Here is a 17023-nt window from a genome sequence, read left to right as displayed (position 1 = left end):
CAACTAGCCATTGACACGGATGGTTCGTTTGTCAAACAGACTGTTAGAAACTACGCAAATGAAGTCCACGCACTCCTTCGAGTGAAAACAATAACGTGAAGAATCTACGCGATGCTTACATGTTGGATGGGATATTTAATGTGCGGGGAAACTCAAAGGTTGAAGAACTAGGCATTTAGACAGTGGTAAGTGGTAATCTTACCTCTTTATACTCCATAACTCTTTCTCACGAGAGACATGCTAGTGCAAACAAGTCAATCAGAATTTGTATTTAGCAAGATAGAGCTTAAAGGATAGTTTAAAATCCATTTATTATTCTAAATCCATTTCTTCCATTAACATGTTATACATTAGTGTTTACTAACCATGATTCATGTAACAGTTTAGTTTGTTAACTTTTAAATTATTTAACAACCAAAAGTTATTAATACATTTTAAGTATTACACAGATATCTTAAAACAGGCTTGGGTTCATTTTTGTAATTTTTAAATAGAAACCATTTTAGGCATCTCTTGAAAAAGAAATAAAGCAGGCATTTAAAGTTAGAAAACAAGGAATTCCAAATTTAGTTTTTACAAAAGCCTTCAGCTTTATTGACAAATTATGGCAAACATATTTGACAAATTGTGGCTCCTATTTAGAGAGGCTTACACATGGAACTTTATGTGTGTTTTTTTTCTTTTTTTAACAAATACAGGTTAAAACACTGAACAAATTCAGTTAGCTACATACATACAGTAGCTGCTTGTTTTCAACCCCATTAAAACAGCATTTAAAAATTAAATTTACAACTTAATATTGAACATCTCCATCTAACTAACAGATATTAAAAGACAGGTTAAAACATCTTATCTACAACTTTATTATCAGCTAGTTCAAAATCATATTACAGTCTTTTATCAACCCTAAACAAAGGTTCTGTTAGTTGGTTGAGACTCAAAATCTGCTAACAGAGTCATGCTTTTTCTTACAAAAGAAAAAGAAAAAATAATACTAAAACAAAAAGGGGAAAGGCGTTTTACACACAACAGTTAAAAAAAAACAATCAAGTGATTTCATCCTACTGAGTGATTTATAAACTATGCTTGCCAATTAGTTTTTCAGTCTGTTTTGTAAAATAATACTAGCGTCATTGTCATGTCAACAGTATAGGGGGAATACAAGGAATAGGTGGGGAAAATTATGATCAGATATCCCTAGATAGAAAAAACAAACAAACAAAAAAAGAACTATTACTTGTCTTGTTGCTGTTTATGTGGAGACCAGAGGCTATGAACTGTCTTTGAGGAGGTCACAGGTGCAGAGGACCTTCAATATCTACCATAGGGGTGTTCCCTGTATCCCCCTCTGGCTGACCTTGATGGTGGTGCCTTCAGGCTGGAACGAGTTGTGGCCCATTCTTCTGTTGCTACAAGTAAGAGAAAGATAGTGACATAAATGTGACTTCACAATGACAGATAAAGTCATTCAGGAAACAAAGGTTAACTAATGCAAAGATAATAAAAATGATCTCAACGATGAAAGCTAGAGCCTGGGACTGTTCCAGAAGGCAAGTCTATGCCAAGGATTTGTTCATATGTGGGTCTGGCAGCCATTTGAATTAAATCTCCCTGGTATTTTGCAAAGAAGAGAAAGTGTAAGTACTAAGATAAATGAACATTTTATAATGTGTTAGATTTCAATACTACAACATTTCAAAAACGGTATAAATTTAATCTGGTCATTTAATCTTTCGATACAAACTTCTAAAACAAAGTGCACATAGTAAACCAGTTGTTCTTAGTCCCTGATTATTTTGAGAATCAAATAGGATTCAAAGCAAAACAAAACAAATGCCTATTCTCTTTTCCACAAACCAGTTAATTGAAACACTCTGCCTTCTCTGAAGGGTCTGTGTATTGTCTCTTTTCAGCGATGCTCATTTGGTTTAGAGTGGAGATCTAGGATCCACTTCCTTAGACAAAGTGAGAGATGAGCAGCCCGCAGGGCAAAGGACGTTGAAGTAAGTGTGTAGGTACATAAAGATGTCTCATATCTTCTTTCCCATAAGACACCCAGAAAGCAAAAATGGGTCTTAAGAGGCTATGAAGTGCTCTGTGACATGGAACATAGGCTACCCTATGTACCCCCAGAACAAAAACCAAAAATCAAAAGCCAGCTTGGTTTTTGAGAGCTGGAAAGAGACTATAAAGTCTGATTTCCCAGAAAACGAACCAGTTCCTCCTCCCCATAGCCTATGGTTGGATTTATTGGGACAATCTATGTGATTCCAGAATCTAACATATCTAGGTACTTCACTCAGAATTTACTCCTTTAAAGACAGACATCAGACATGGAGAAGGCAAGCACCAGAAGGAAAAATACACTTGAAAATCAGACATGTAGAATAAATGAAGATATCAACTGAGGAGTCCCCACAAAGGGCAACTGGTCCAGGCCCTCTTTCCTATGGTGCTCCTTGCAATTAGGCTATTTTTAGTTTCTAAAAAAAGAGAAGAAAATCTTAATTTCCAATATAAGATAATAACCTTCAATTTTGTAAAAGCAGTTCAACATATATCAATATTGGAGAAAGATTGCATTGACATGGTTGTTTCTGATATGGTCACGGAGACATCATTCAGATGCCTGACTATCATGGCAAATGATAGTTAAGACAAGAAATCTGTGTTCCCTATTTGAGACTGTGGTGGTCGAATGGGATGATCCCCATAGTCTCAGGCATTTGCATCCTTGGTTCACAGGTGGCAGTGTTCTTTGTGAAGGCTTGGGAGAGGTGGCCTTGCTGGAGTAGACAAGTCAGTGTAGGTGCCTGACTCTGCATTGCATTCTCTTACATTGCGTTACATTCCACACGCACACAGAATGTTTTCAACTGTGTGAATTAGCACAATGCTCTTTTTCTTCTTGCTCTAAGTTAGGAAAAGGAATAAGACTATTAACTTACAATAACTGAAACTATGAAGTTAGGCAAGGAGCAAAAATGGATTCCTACTCAGCAAATGCAGGATTTAGATTTCCCACAATGCCTTGCCTTTAACCAATGAAACCAAGGGTTTACGTCTCTTAATTGGGGCCTTGCTTCTGTTTTCTACACAGATACAATAACCACAGTGAATCAAGGTTTGGCAGAATTATAATTTCTTTTTGTGTCCTTTTCCTTCCTCATGTCTTTCCCACTATGACCGTGTTTGCTGTCGCTGCCATTTGCAGTTGCCACGTTGCGCAATCGGTAGCAGCGCACATGTGCAGTCCTTTGATTTCTCAAGAGTTTAGGCTCCGTCAGTGCTTCCCATTGTCACAACTGCCTGTGTCCTCAAACTTTTCATGGTCAGTCTCTCACCCCTATATATCTACCGTATTTGTGATCCTATATTTTTATCAAAGAGAGTTGCATTAAAATACAAGTGATCCTAAGAAGGCATTCTAACCTGAAGTAACTACGGAACCTCCAGAGAGCCAAGGTCAGAAACCAGAGAGGGGAGGAAGTAGCCCAGGCTCCTTCTGGTGGACGCTGAGAAAGATAAAGTTATAGTATTTAGAAATCCACTTGGATAGCTGCTTCTTTAGGAATCTATTTACTAGATCCTAGAGTTTCAAAAAATTCTTCAAATTTAGTGCAAGGTTTGACTTCACAGCCAGTTGTTTTTAGTCCCACGATGCTGTTTCAAAGCCACTTAAAAAATCCTTGCAGCAAAGCTTTAAACTGCCTGTCTTTTTGTAAATAATGGAGTAGACATGGTGCTCTCAGCATCCAGGAGACTGCTGTATGAGAAACACTGGCTGGACTATAGAGTAAATGAGTAACAAATAACTTCTCAGAGAGGGCACTAGGTACATTTCTGCCGCATTGAAATGACTAGAATTCCATAGAATTTAGAAATATAAAATGATTCATATTTATCTATGGATACCAAAGTATCATCAACCTTTTATAATGATGCACGCTATTATCCTATGTTCTGCTTATGAACATTGTTAAGGACAACTCAGGGAAGAACGTGTGCAAAACCTCAAATATTATGGCACCTTCATAGCTAGTCTTTTAGGAAAATGTTCAGAAAAGTAGGGAGGAGGGAGCCATTAACATTCATCATTTACCTGAACTTAGATTGAAATCCCACATGTAGTCATCTAGAAGCGGAGGCTGTTCTGAGCAAATCTACAAATTCATGATGAGCTCAGGTGGAATTTTATGTATCCCAGGTCATCTTTTCTCTAAAGACTTTCCTAGATTAATTACATTGTATCATCTTGCCTTATTTCTAAAGTGGTCTTTGAGACTTATAAGGAAAGGCACTTTGTACAAAAGCAACTGCATAGTAGCACAACATAAAGGTAAAGCACGTATAAATCCATGGTGCTACTAAACAAGGGAGGAATTTTAAAGCCAATTATGCAAAAGGAATCAAGCAGAGGCATTGCTAACAACTTGATTTTTGTGTGTACATATGTGAGATAGTGATTTTTTTAAAAAACTTACTGTTTGTTTTTCTTTGTGAGTGAGTAACATATTATCTCATAAGTTGAGCTTCCCAGAATGCCTGGAGTTCATGTAAGTCGCCTGTGAGTCAGTGTCCTTGAGAAACATTTCACTTTGGCTGGAGTGGAAGTCATTTAAGTTACTCTTCCGGTGTACTAAATGTTTCTCAGATGACCTGCACTTTCCCATCTTAAGTGCTCTGCTCAGCAGATTCAGGCCCACGAAGCCTCATGCAGACCATAATAATCTGCTCTCCTTTCTGCAATGAAACTAGATACTTTGGGGAGCATTGATGGTGGGAAAGAAAAAGCTAGACAATTTTTAAAGTTGCAAAACTGGGCTTTTGTTCCCGATGCTTTAAACATTTAGTTTCTGGGTGTGCATGAAACACAGGCATGAGGGGGCACTTACGAAAGCTTGGTTGGTGCCATTAAAGTACATGGAAAAGTAAAGTTTTAATATTTGGGCTCCAGGAAGTAGATATAAAACATCACATTCGGTGTACATTCATTTTGAACCAGTTCACAAAATGTCACGAAGATATTTTTCATGGGGGCTCTGATAATGTGTCCATGCTTTGATAATTCTAGATATAGCTTTGCATTTCTGAAACTCTCATAAGAATCTCAGGGGGGAAAAGGAGAGATTTAAACCTACAATAAAAAATGGCTGCTCATGCTGTTCTTTAGTGTTACACTGCAGATCTATATTCAAAAGTCATCAGTAAGGGTTGTAGCTTGGACATGAACCATCTTAAAAGTCACACTGCTAAAGCCTTGTTTGCAAGCTAATGGGCTTCTGAGATTTGATTGGCTCATCAGGACTTTATCTTCATCACCAGAATAACCCATAAATATAGTCATAGGTTGAACACACTGTATGAAATAAGTCAGTGAGGATACACCCCGGAAAGGTAAATCTTTCCATTGCGCCCTTCCAGTCTTTCTCTCTGCCTGCATTCCTTCTACCTATCACCTGCTTTGCCATGATTGACAGTGGACTGAAACTCTGAACCCCAAAGCCCGAACGCTCCTTTTCTCCATTAGATGGTTCTTCTTAGGTTTTCACATAGATGAAGATACAAATCCAGCAGGAAACCCAAACCAATCACTCTTGTCAAAATCTGCTTAGGGTATCAGGAATTCTACTCACAAGAGACACATAGTTACGTGGTCGAGTAAGACTTATCCTTGCTCTGGGCCATGTCATAGGAAAGCTCCTTTCAAATATATACTTGCTAGTTGTTTCCAAGCTGGTCCTAAAGGATTTGATAAGCTTGGAGGCTTTGCAGCTTTAGTAAGTCATTATGATAACAACTTCTGAGGACCAGCCACAGTCTCATAGATCATCAGTAAGCTCACAATTTTCCTGTATGAACTACTAGCCTCTACCTTTGAACTATGAGGACAGGGGCAGTATAGACCAGTGGGCTTAGTTAGGAGAAGAAACAGCTTTCTCCCTTTGCTATTTTACTTTGGTATGGTGTGATGATTTTGAGAAAGGGGCTCATGTTGTAGTTCAGATTTGCCTGAAATTTGCTACATAGCTCAAAATTTCTATGCCACTGATAGAAGAGTCGATGTGACTCACTCTTATACAAAGAGAGGACCTAAAGATTTTAGTTAAGTATCTTCTTGTTAGAGTTCAGATCTCATCTCAATAAAAAAGGAGACTAAGCAGCCAGCTGAAGAAAGGATTAACCTTATAGAAGGTAGAAAATAAAATGGCGAATGGTGATTGAACACGATTCAGAAGCTTGTCTCACTTGAATCTAAACTGTCGTTTATTGTTGGTCCAGGTTTCATTAAAGCTGAGGAATTCATTCACAGACTTGAAAACTCATGAGTACAGCATGAGAAATAACACATGGGAGAACCAAATGGTAATATAAAGTACTAAGTTATGGCTCTTCCCTTTAGTTCACGGAAGAAGGCAGGCATGTTTACATTGCTTCATTGATAAGAAACTCAGCTTCTAGTTACCTGCTTCCTTCACGACTCTTTTCTCTTATTATACAGGGTTTGGTCTCAGAAAGACACTCAGCATGGCAATCATTAAACAAAAAAAGAAATAAACAAAAAACAAGTTTTAGGCTCCATAATCTGCTCTGAATGACTGTGTTTCCTTGTTTCTCTGTCAGTTGCTCTGGAGATACAATTGCAACTCTTGCACCCTATTGTTAACCATCCATAGTACTATCTCACTGTGTACCTCCAAACTAGGGTGTGGTGTCCAACAAACTTTTAATTCATCCTTACCACTTGGCCTCTTCTCAGAAGATCTTGGCATACCTGATCAAGAGTGAAAAGTAGCGTTTTATTTTTTTCTAAGCTTATCAGTGTAATTGAAAGTTCATTTCTACCATAGGCAGATGCTGCCTTAAGCTGTCCAATTAAGAGTGGAAAATTCAAAATAGAATTGAAATCTTAAATATACCCAATGTAAAACTTACCAAATAGGGCAATGAAGTAGTGAGGCTCTGGGGTTGTGTGTGTGTGTGTGTGTGTGTGTGTGTGTGTGTGTGTACTCACTACTTCTGGGTATACAGCCTGTGCAGAGCTGAGATCAGCCTTCACATGTTAGCCTTGTCTTTCGTTTTGGTGGAGATAAGTTCTCCTCAATAAACCAGGCTGCTAGGCTCAGCGGGATCTCCTGAGTCTGCTCTGCACAGACCTAGAGAAGAAGCACTGTGATCAAAGGCTACTGTGTGAGTGCTACAGCATTCAGCTTCCTCGCGAGTTCTGAGGGTCCTGACTCAGGTTGGCAGGCTTGTGCGTCAAGCGCGCTAACTCCCTGAGCCGTCTCCCCACCCCTGCTGGCTCAGATTGTGTCGCCTCTAGGGAAAATGATATCCAGGATTATCAGGGCTAATTGTATTAGACGTCCATTAGATGCAATCTCTAAAATATTATGAGGGGAAATTAGTTTATTCTCAAGTTTACAAAGGAATTTTAAGATGCTTTGGGAACACAACTTCAGTCTTTCAGTTAAAAAATAAAGTTTAAATTTTTATATTAAGATGAAATAACTCTGTGCTGATGTGGAATATTGCTTTAACTAGGTAAAGGTGCGTTACATTTGTTAATGTTATGGAAAGTATTAACTATGTAAAGGATGTTGTATTTGTTTATGCTGCACTTGTTTAATGACATAAAGATGTGTTGCTTTGCCTGCCTAAGGTACCTGATTGGTCTAATAAAAAGTAGGAGGAGAAATCTAGGCTCCAGAGAGAAGAGAGAACAAGGGAGAAAGAGAGGGAGAAGGCAGGGGCCAGCCAGTCAGGCAGCCACCTGTTAGTCAGACATGGAAACAGTAGGAAAAGTAGGACACACAGAATGAAAGAAAAGTAAAAATCCCTGAGGCAAAATGCAGATGAAGAAAGGGAGGTTAAATTAAGCTATAAGAGCTCGTGGGACAAGCATAAGCTAAGGACGAGCATTCGTAACTAATAAGTCTCTGTGTCATGATTTGGGAGCTGATTGGCAGCACATAGAAAGTCTGTTACACTATATGCTATTATTCTTAGGAGTGCAAAAAATTTCAATATTAAATCCTAGGACAAACACATTGTTTGAATGTATTTTATTTTCAGTGACTTTTATGTTCTTGGTAATTGCAGAAAACGCGTCTTTTGTAAAATCAATTTCTCAAATGTGTATCTCTATTTACTGTTAAATATAGCAGGCTTTTGTTCTTCACTCCCAGGGCTGGCGTGCATGCCAGTTGGCTTCATTTTCTTTAGCTGTTTTCACAGATTAATCAATGCAGGCTTATTTTCACACTGGGATAATAATCATCTAGCTCCTTAACGAAAAGCGAGGATGTTCGTGTTCTGCAATCTACTTGAAGTACAGCACTCCAGTGCCCTGGATAAAATACAGCTCCCAATTTCTTTTTGCTTCCTTCCATTTCCAGACTGTGTATTAATATTATCCTCTTTGGATCCACACAGCTGCCATTTTAAATGCCACTAACGAATGGATGCATAATTAGCTCTCTGGTTCATACATTAACTACATTTTAATAAACAACTCTTTTCTCTGAGAAGATAATATTGCTGTCCATTCAGAGCTTTCAATCTCATAGAGAATGAAGAGAGTGTTTCTCATGTGAAGTCTTACTTGGGTAAGCTAATGCTTGGCCTGTAATTAAAATACATCCCCACTGAATTATAAACTATTCAGACATCTCCAAAATAATTTTAGTAATTCTGACTCAATTAGAAAATATTATAGCTTTACAGAAACTCATTTTATATTTTTATTAATCATATATTTCATTATCTAAAAATAAATTCACTCTAAAAATATGTTTTCTTGATGTTATCCCTTCTGACAAGGGTGAAATGAAATTTTAAAGTATTTTCTATTTTCATCTTTCTGATGGTGAAGTAAGTTGATTAATTTTTTTCATGTGTTTATTGGCTACTTGTATTTCTTCTGAAAACAGTTTATTCATTTTATTGGTCCATTCCCTGATTGAATTTTGTTTCTCTTAGTACTTAATTTTTTCATCTCTTCACAAACCATCCTGTTGCACATCAACAAATGCAGCAGTGATTTCAGTGTATATGATTCCATAAAGAAAAGATGAGAGCTATTTTCGCCAGGCTGGCATACCAAATGTGAAAAATAATGACTACAGTGAAAATCTCAAGATGTTTCATGAATGAAAATATATCTCCCCATCAGAAAAAAAAGCTCCAGGAAGATTTTCACTGTAGTATTAGCATCACTGAGAACAGCACTTACATTTCATAGCCATTTAATAAGCCTTTTTAAATGAGTAATGTTCTCTGACTATATCCAGATCTATACCAATTCTGAAAACTTGGTTTCTGAATCCTAGGTTCCAAACTCATAAAGATTATAATCTAATACAACATGTATACAGTCATATATTTCTAACAAAAAACAACAGGAGCCATGGAAAAACAATATCTACTTTGTATATCATCAAAAAGCTAGTATCTAGGTGCAAAAAGAAAATTCTTAAAACACTAAGTTTGTATCTTTTCTCTTAGATGATCGTTTATTGAAATTCTCTCATGTTGCTTTTATACAAGCTGAGCTTCCACAGCACCCCGATGATGTCATCTATGATGTCCAGATGGTGGCAGCCATCCATCCTCATTACTGCTTACATGTTGTGCAGTACCCCGGATCTCCTTAATATTTCCAGAACATTCTCTGGGTAAGACTAGTCCCACACCAGTCAGACAATGTTGACAATGTTATCAAAGTGGTATTTACACTGTGTTTAGTGTTTTTCTGCTGCTTCCTGTTTATTGGTGGTTCCTTGAGGACTTTGATGATCAGGGCAAAAGGCAGAAGGTGCAGCCCTAGCCTGGGTATGTCTGTTCTAAATGGTGAGTTTGACTATTGTCCTCAGACCTTTCTAATCACTGGTTGCCTTGGCAATGTCACCACAGATGTTTTTTGGGGACAGACCTAGAAGAGGAGACTTGGGGGTTATCATAGTTACTTTTCTATTCTGTGATAAGAAGCCATGACAGAGGCAATGCACAAGATGGGTTTAATTTGGGTTTATGAATTCAGAAGGTTAGAATACATGATATAGGAACAAAGGCATGGAGAACTACATGAAGAGCAGAGAACCTCATCTAGAAAGCAAATAGGAGACAGAGATTACACTGGGAATATCATGAGTCTTTTGAAACCTCAAAGGCTGTCCCTAGTGACATACCTCCTCTAACAAAGCCATACCTCCCAATACTTCCTAAACAGTTCCATTAACAAGGGAACAAGTATTCAAACATATAATCCTATGGAGAATATTCTCATTCAAACTACCACAGAAGTTAAGGTAATGTAACATTTACCTTAACTCTGAGTGGTGGTTTGAGAAAAAATGGATCCCATAAGGAATGGCATTATTAGAAGGTGCAGAGGTGGACTTTGAGGTCTCATGTATGTTCAAGTCACACCCAGTGTCTCAGTTTACTTCCTGTTACCTTTAGATCAAGATACCTAATTCTCCAGCACCATGTCTGCCTGCATGCTGCCCTAATCCCTGCTACCAGACTTTGTTTATTTTCTTCCACCATCTGTGTTTCCTTCCCCTGATGATCTGTGCTTTCCTTCCCAGACATGGTCTTCTGAACCTCCGTCTCCCTCTGTCTCACAAAATCTGTGTCGTTCTTCCTCCATACTGACATAGCAATACACTTTTATGACATGGAGCTTCAAACACCTAAATAACGCCATTGTCTTCTTTATTCTCTATCAGAAGAACAGGGGCCATTGTATAATTTTAAAGAAAATCCAAAATTATAGATGTTTAAATGTCATTTTCAAGGTGAATCTGCTAACTGAACATTTAACAGAACCAGACCCATCAAAATGTTATATTGTGTAGCTAGATCACAGGCATTCAGCAAGTGTTTACTAGATGGAATTATGCTTAATTTTAAGTGATATTCTTTATTCAATAATACATTTTGAAATCAACTTTATAGACTAATATTTCTACTAAATGTTAATGCCTACAAGACAAATGTTATTTGGAATTTTAAGAGATACATATGATGATGAAATATTTAAAACTCATTATATAATAAAAAACTTATCTGCTCTTAGAAGTCTAAAAGTATTTTTAAATAAATTTTTTTCTTATTTTACATACCAACCTCAGTTTCCCCTCCCTCCTCTTCTCTAGTCTCCCTCATTTCTTCCCATTTTACCCCCAATCCGCTATTTAAAGGGAGTAAAGCCTTCCTTGGGGGAGTCAATAAAGTCTGGCATAGTAAGTTGAGGTACAACCAGGCCTTTCCTCCCTTGCATCAAGGCTGAGCAAGGTATCCCACCATAGGGAATGGATTTTAAAAGCAAGTTCATGTACCTGGGATAATTCCTGGTCCCTCTGTCAGGGGCAACACAAACAGAGTAAGCCACACAACTGTCATCCATATTCAGAGGGCCTAGTTCAGCCCTATGCAGGTTCCCTTAAACAGACTGAGAAATAACTCATGGAAACACCTTTGTAATAGCCAAATAACATAAAATAACTTTGGGGTAACATTAACCAAACAAGTGAGAGACCTGTATGAGAACTTTAAGTCTTTGAAGAAAGAAATCTAGGAGGATATCACAAAATGGAAAGATCTCTAATGCTCTTGGATAAGTAGAATCAACATAGTAAAACGGCAGTCCTACCAAAAGCAATCTACAGATTCAATGCAATGCCCATAAAAATCACAACACAATTCTTCACAGACCTCAAAAGAATAATTCTCAACTTCATATGGAGAAACAAACAAACAAAAAATCCAGGATCGCCAAAACAATCCTGTACAATAAAGGAACTTCTGGAGGCATCATCATCCATGACTTCAAGCTCTATGATAAAGCTATTATAATAGAAACAGCTTGGTATTGGCATAAAAAACAGACAGATGGACCAATGGAATAGAATTGAAGACTTTGACATTAATCCACATAACTATGAACACCTGATTCTTGACAAAGATAAAAAGCCAAAACTGCACAATGGAAACAAGAAAGCATCTTCAACAAATGGTGTTGGCATAACTGGTTGTAGACATGCTAGAAAAATAAAAATACTTAAATGTAGATTACACACACACATACACACATTTTGTGATGAAAGTAAAGACACAGTATTGAGGTTACATCAAATGCTGGTGCAATGGGCATGCTGAAACAGGGCAGCAATACTGACTGCTCACCTATGCTGCAGAAATGATCTATGATTGTGATTAATTTCTTTTCAAATTTTGATCAAAGTTGCTCTGTCCAATTTTCTGCACTAGTTCTGTAAGTCAAATCTTACTGTGGAATTACATAAATCAATGTAGCCAGTACTTCTGTGAAAAATGGAGCAGGGAGGTGGATATAGAAGTAATTTCTGAGTTGTCAGTGACAGATGGTAGTTCTGATCTTATAACCATAGTAAGGAAAAGGTCTTACCGTAGCTGTCATAGGCATCCTCATTTACTCCATGACCATAGTCATAGTATTCAGGCACACTGCAACAGATTTAGACAGGAATCAATGATTCTGTAAACAGAAGAATCAGAACTAGAACTTTACAAGACATTCTAAGTCAAATGTGTGCTAAGGTAACTTCAGTAAACTTCAGGCATAAACACCATCATAAAAAATACTCAGTGAGAATAATGAAGACTATTGACAAGAAGTGCCTTGATTCTATATCTGTCTGTCTGTCTGTTTATCTATCTATCTCTATCTGTCTGTCTATCTATCTATCTCTATCATCAATCAATTCCTATCATCTATGCATTTACTATCTATCATCTATCTATCTATCTATCTATCTATCTATCTATCTATCTATCTATCTATCTATCATCTATCTATCTATCCATCTATATATCTATAATCTATCAATCACCTGCCTATTTATTATTTATTTTGGTGCTGTTTCAGTTGGTCTTCACCTCCACCTTCCTATTTGATAAATTAAATTTCCTCTCATCACAAGTCTACGACTTCAAAAGTTGGTAAGAGGAAATATACAGAGTTTACTTTGAAAAAAAATGTTGCCATGCAGATTGATGATCTGATATATGGTATTTACTACTGGCAACATTGAAAATATGCATCATCTTTCCTAGCCTATAGACTTGCCAAATATTTAATCTGTTTACTTTCACTTAGTATTTCTACATTACATAAGTACGAAAATGTATTTTGTTTCTGTGCGCTTGTGTTGTTTCTTTTCAAAGGATCACAGTGTCTCCCTACTTGTGGTTGTTTTATTTGGCCCTAAAGTACCACTGTTTGACTCTCACAAACCTCATTTTAATAAGCGTCCACCCTTGGCACTGACTAGCATTCTCTATGTGGGCTTTCACATCAACATTTCCTGAAGAGATGGCCACACTCATTCTTTCTACCCACAATCCCCTTGCTTCCTTTGAATGATATCGGGCTACTATTTCCATGGATCCACTGAAAGAATTCTTGTCCAGATCCAGACATGTTCAAATACAATAAGTCTTCATTGTAATTTTCCTCTGAAGTCATGTGACACAAGTGGCCATTTTTAAATACTCCCCTTGCTTTGAGATATTTCTAATTCATTTCTTCATTTTTCTCTCTTAGTAAATTTCCCATTTCCCAACTACCTACTCTCATTTGTTAGAGATTTTATTAGAAAATTTCTCCTTCTGTTCTAATGCCAAGAGCACCCTCATCTGTGTCTGTTCTCATGACCTCTCAATTATGTCTCCACCATTGGCACCTCCCCTCTGCTCTCACGTATGTTATAGCCTAGTGTACAATTCTATTTGCTTATAAAAGTGAACTTTTTGAATTAAAAAATGAAAATATGATTTTCTTCCCACCTCATACTTCCTTGTCCCTTTTACATTCTTCTATCGTTATCATTGGAAACCTGTTAGTGTCACTCAAATGACAGGATGTGGGCTTCTCTCTTTCATCCCACGTGTAATGTTTAACCCTAAAATCAAATTCTTTGATTTCTACTTGCATATATGTACAGAACCGGAATATGCACCTACATTTTCACAGCTGCAGGTATAGTGAAAGAGCTCTCTATTTCTCTCTCTAATGATCTGACAGCCTGCTTACTGCTTTTTGTGCATTGCTTTTGTCTTTCTAAAGAATTTAACATAGTCTTTGCTAAAGATAACATTAGATCATCCAAGTTCTCTACTCAAAACCTATGGATGTCTTCCCAGTGTTCTTTAGAAAAAAAAAAGATGCAACTTTCATAAAAACCTGTTATTTCAGGCCCCACTCTACAAATTTTCCCCATCTGTACTCAATTCAAGGCCCACCACACTCTAGAATGTTCTCTGATTACAGACGTCTTGCTATTGTCCTAGTGTCCATCCACTTGCTGCCCTATTATCTGAGAAATGCTTTTCTTAAATGCTTAGTTGTCCTCACTCTTTCGGTATTGAACTTATGTCACTCACAAGAGGGTCTCCTGATCATTCTTAGGACTAGGACCCAGCCATGTGTTTTTTGCTTGTTCCGTTGGGCACTTGCCAATCACAGCATATTATCTATCATGTAAACACACAACGCGTATTTGCTCATTTTCTTAGCAGCTGTTTCCCACTGGCTGTGTTCAGGCTTACAGGTCTGAGTGTTTTGTTTTTCCTTATTTACTTTCTACTACTGATGGAGACTGATTTTCTATATCAACGTTTGGCATATGACAGCCTCTCAGGATTTATGATGCACAAGGGTTAATTATCTAATAGGAGACTTAAACAACCTGTAAATGAGCAGCTTCGCTCAGCTTGGACATTTTTAAGAATAATATGCAAAAAGTAGAAAAGTTACCATTTTGATAATTCTTACATTCTAGCTGTTACTATAGGCTCCATATCATTTATAATAATATCATATTTTGCCTAAAATGTGCCTGGGTTAAGTTAGCTCTAATCCATTGTCATGCATTTGAATATTAATTAATTAAATATCTTAGTATTACTAATTTCTCATATTGACAACCTCAGAGATTGAACCTACTACATAAGTAAGCATTCTATGAACAAGTTCCCTGCCTAGTCTCAAATTCCTTTTGGGTATAGATCACTGTGACAGGGAAGTGATTTCATGCCAAATATCAAAATGTATAAAATCTGAATATAGGTATAGGTTAGAAGAAAATACAGAAAGGGCTGAATGATGTGTTTTGTGAATATTGTCTTTATTCCTCAAGAGTTTCCTCTAGGTATCCACAGACCAAGTATTTAAGATTTAATTGAAAGTAAAAGCACAGAAAGAATAAGAAGTCTATGCTTTAAAGCTAGATGAAAAACAGAAATAAATTTGTTTGCATTTATTTTCCCCGGATGCAATTTATAGTGAACCAACTTTAATCTTAATGAAAGAAGCTGAAAAAAGACAAGACTGCTTAGCCCAGTCTTTATTGCTTTCAATATTTACATACAAACTATGAAAAATGCTGAATGACAGCTATTCTTCCCATCTTTGTATCATAGAAGGTTAATAGCATTCATTGGTAGCTGGACATTTATATCTTCTTTCACACATATATCTTAATAGAAACTAGGCAATCCAGGGCTGGAGCGATGACTCAGCAATTCAGAACAAGTATGTTTGTTATTTTTGCAGAGAGACTTGAGTTGGGCTCTCAGCATCTAAGTTAGGAGGCTCCTAACCACCTCTAACAAGAGTTCCAGGTGATCCAACATTCTTTTCTGGTTTCTGTGGACACCTGCATTCATCTATACATCCACCACCCGCACATGTACATATGCTAAAATTAAAAATAAAAAAGGAATGATACAAACCAACTCATGGTCCTCACACAGACTCAGCAAATTCCTGATAGTCACTGTGTTAATTTTCTGAGACTCAAAATGCAATAAGTGTAAGAAAACTAATGATCAATACTCAAAGGAAAGATGCTGACTTTGGTAGCAACTTTTTGTGGAGTAAATTTCTGATTCTGTTTCCTGGAATAATCTATATCAAGACAGTGTTGCCAAACACTATCTGGTGCCATTACTGTATTATAACATTGGATTGTCATCAGGATTCAGAATGGTGAGGCTAAAAGAAGGCAAGAAGGAGAAATCATGAGAAAGATGATGACAAAGAAAATATAATTATTGTTTTTCATGAAAGATATAATCACTCCAAGAGGGAACTGTCACATTCCCTCTTTAAAGATTAGAAGAGACAATATGGAGTATCATAGGAAGATGATGTCTCGCTGTCATCATAATGGACTTTGTAGGGCCCATGTCTTTGTGTACTCAGTATTATTCACATAAGATGGGTCTTTGTTTGACACAAAGTTCTTTAAGCAATGATCAGACACCCTTCCTCCTATATGTCCTTTTTTTTCACAAAGTGAAGAAACCCAAGATGTGTAGAGATGTAATGTCAAAACTAAGGTCATTTCAAATTTAAGGATAATCTATTTTTGTTGGATAACCCATCATTGACTCTCTGAATACAGAGAAAGCATAGATTGTACTATGGGTGACACCTCAACTTCAGACTGACCACGAGATTGTGCTACACTGCTGCTTACCTCACAGTTTGTTAAGAAAAATGAATGTGTTTAATATTGTTTGAGAAAAAATGAAGGAACGAGGGTGAAGAACACTTTGCTAAAAGAGGTTGCCTCTATCTGGCTTGTGTTAGTTCTAGAATTTAAATTGATATAGGATTTGGAAATGTAGGTCTTATTGAGAAACTGAGTTTTCTGTTTCAACAAGAGATAGCTAATGTTGCTTTAAGGCATTCTTACATTTTTCCATTAGGATCCTCCACATTGACAGTTTTCCAGACAGCCCTTGCGCCTCTGATCATTCACTGGTGGGAAAAAGGCTGTACAAATTGTAAAGCCTCCAAAATGTACCAGTGCTAAAGTACTCACTTCAGATATGCACTCGGGAGGCAGATGCAGGCAGATCTCTGTGAGTTCGAGGTCAACCTGGTCTATAGGAGCTAGTTCCAGGACAGGATCCATAGCTACAGAGAAACCCTGCCTTGAAAACAAACAAACAAACAAACAAACAAACA

The 17023-nt window shown here is 37.1% G+C and overlaps 1 protein-coding gene across 1 annotated transcript in view; it reads right to left on the bottom strand.

Annotated features, from left to right (window-relative positions):
- Positions 1-565: 565 nt before the first annotated feature.
- Positions 566-17023, bottom strand: part of Khdrbs2 (KH RNA binding domain containing, signal transduction associated 2) — a 456644-nt gene continuing 440186 nt past the window's right edge. The window contains exons 8-9 of the mRNA XM_087898049.1: positions 12434-12492; positions 566-1409 (exon numbers count right to left, since the gene is read on the bottom strand). Of these exons, the coding sequence (XP_087754175.1) occupies positions 1312-1409; positions 12434-12492 (157 nt within the window). The 3' untranslated portion in view covers positions 566-1311. The remainder of the gene's footprint in view (positions 1410-12433; positions 12493-17023) is intronic.

Source organism: Myodes glareolus, chromosome 18, assembly GCF_982192425.1.
Source record: "Myodes glareolus chromosome 18, mMyoGla1.1, whole genome shotgun sequence".
Taxonomy (NCBI): domain Eukaryota; kingdom Metazoa; phylum Chordata; class Mammalia; order Rodentia; family Cricetidae; genus Myodes; species Myodes glareolus.
Note: the sequence above shows the minus strand (reverse complement) of the source record. Positions and strands in the feature narration are given on the sequence as shown.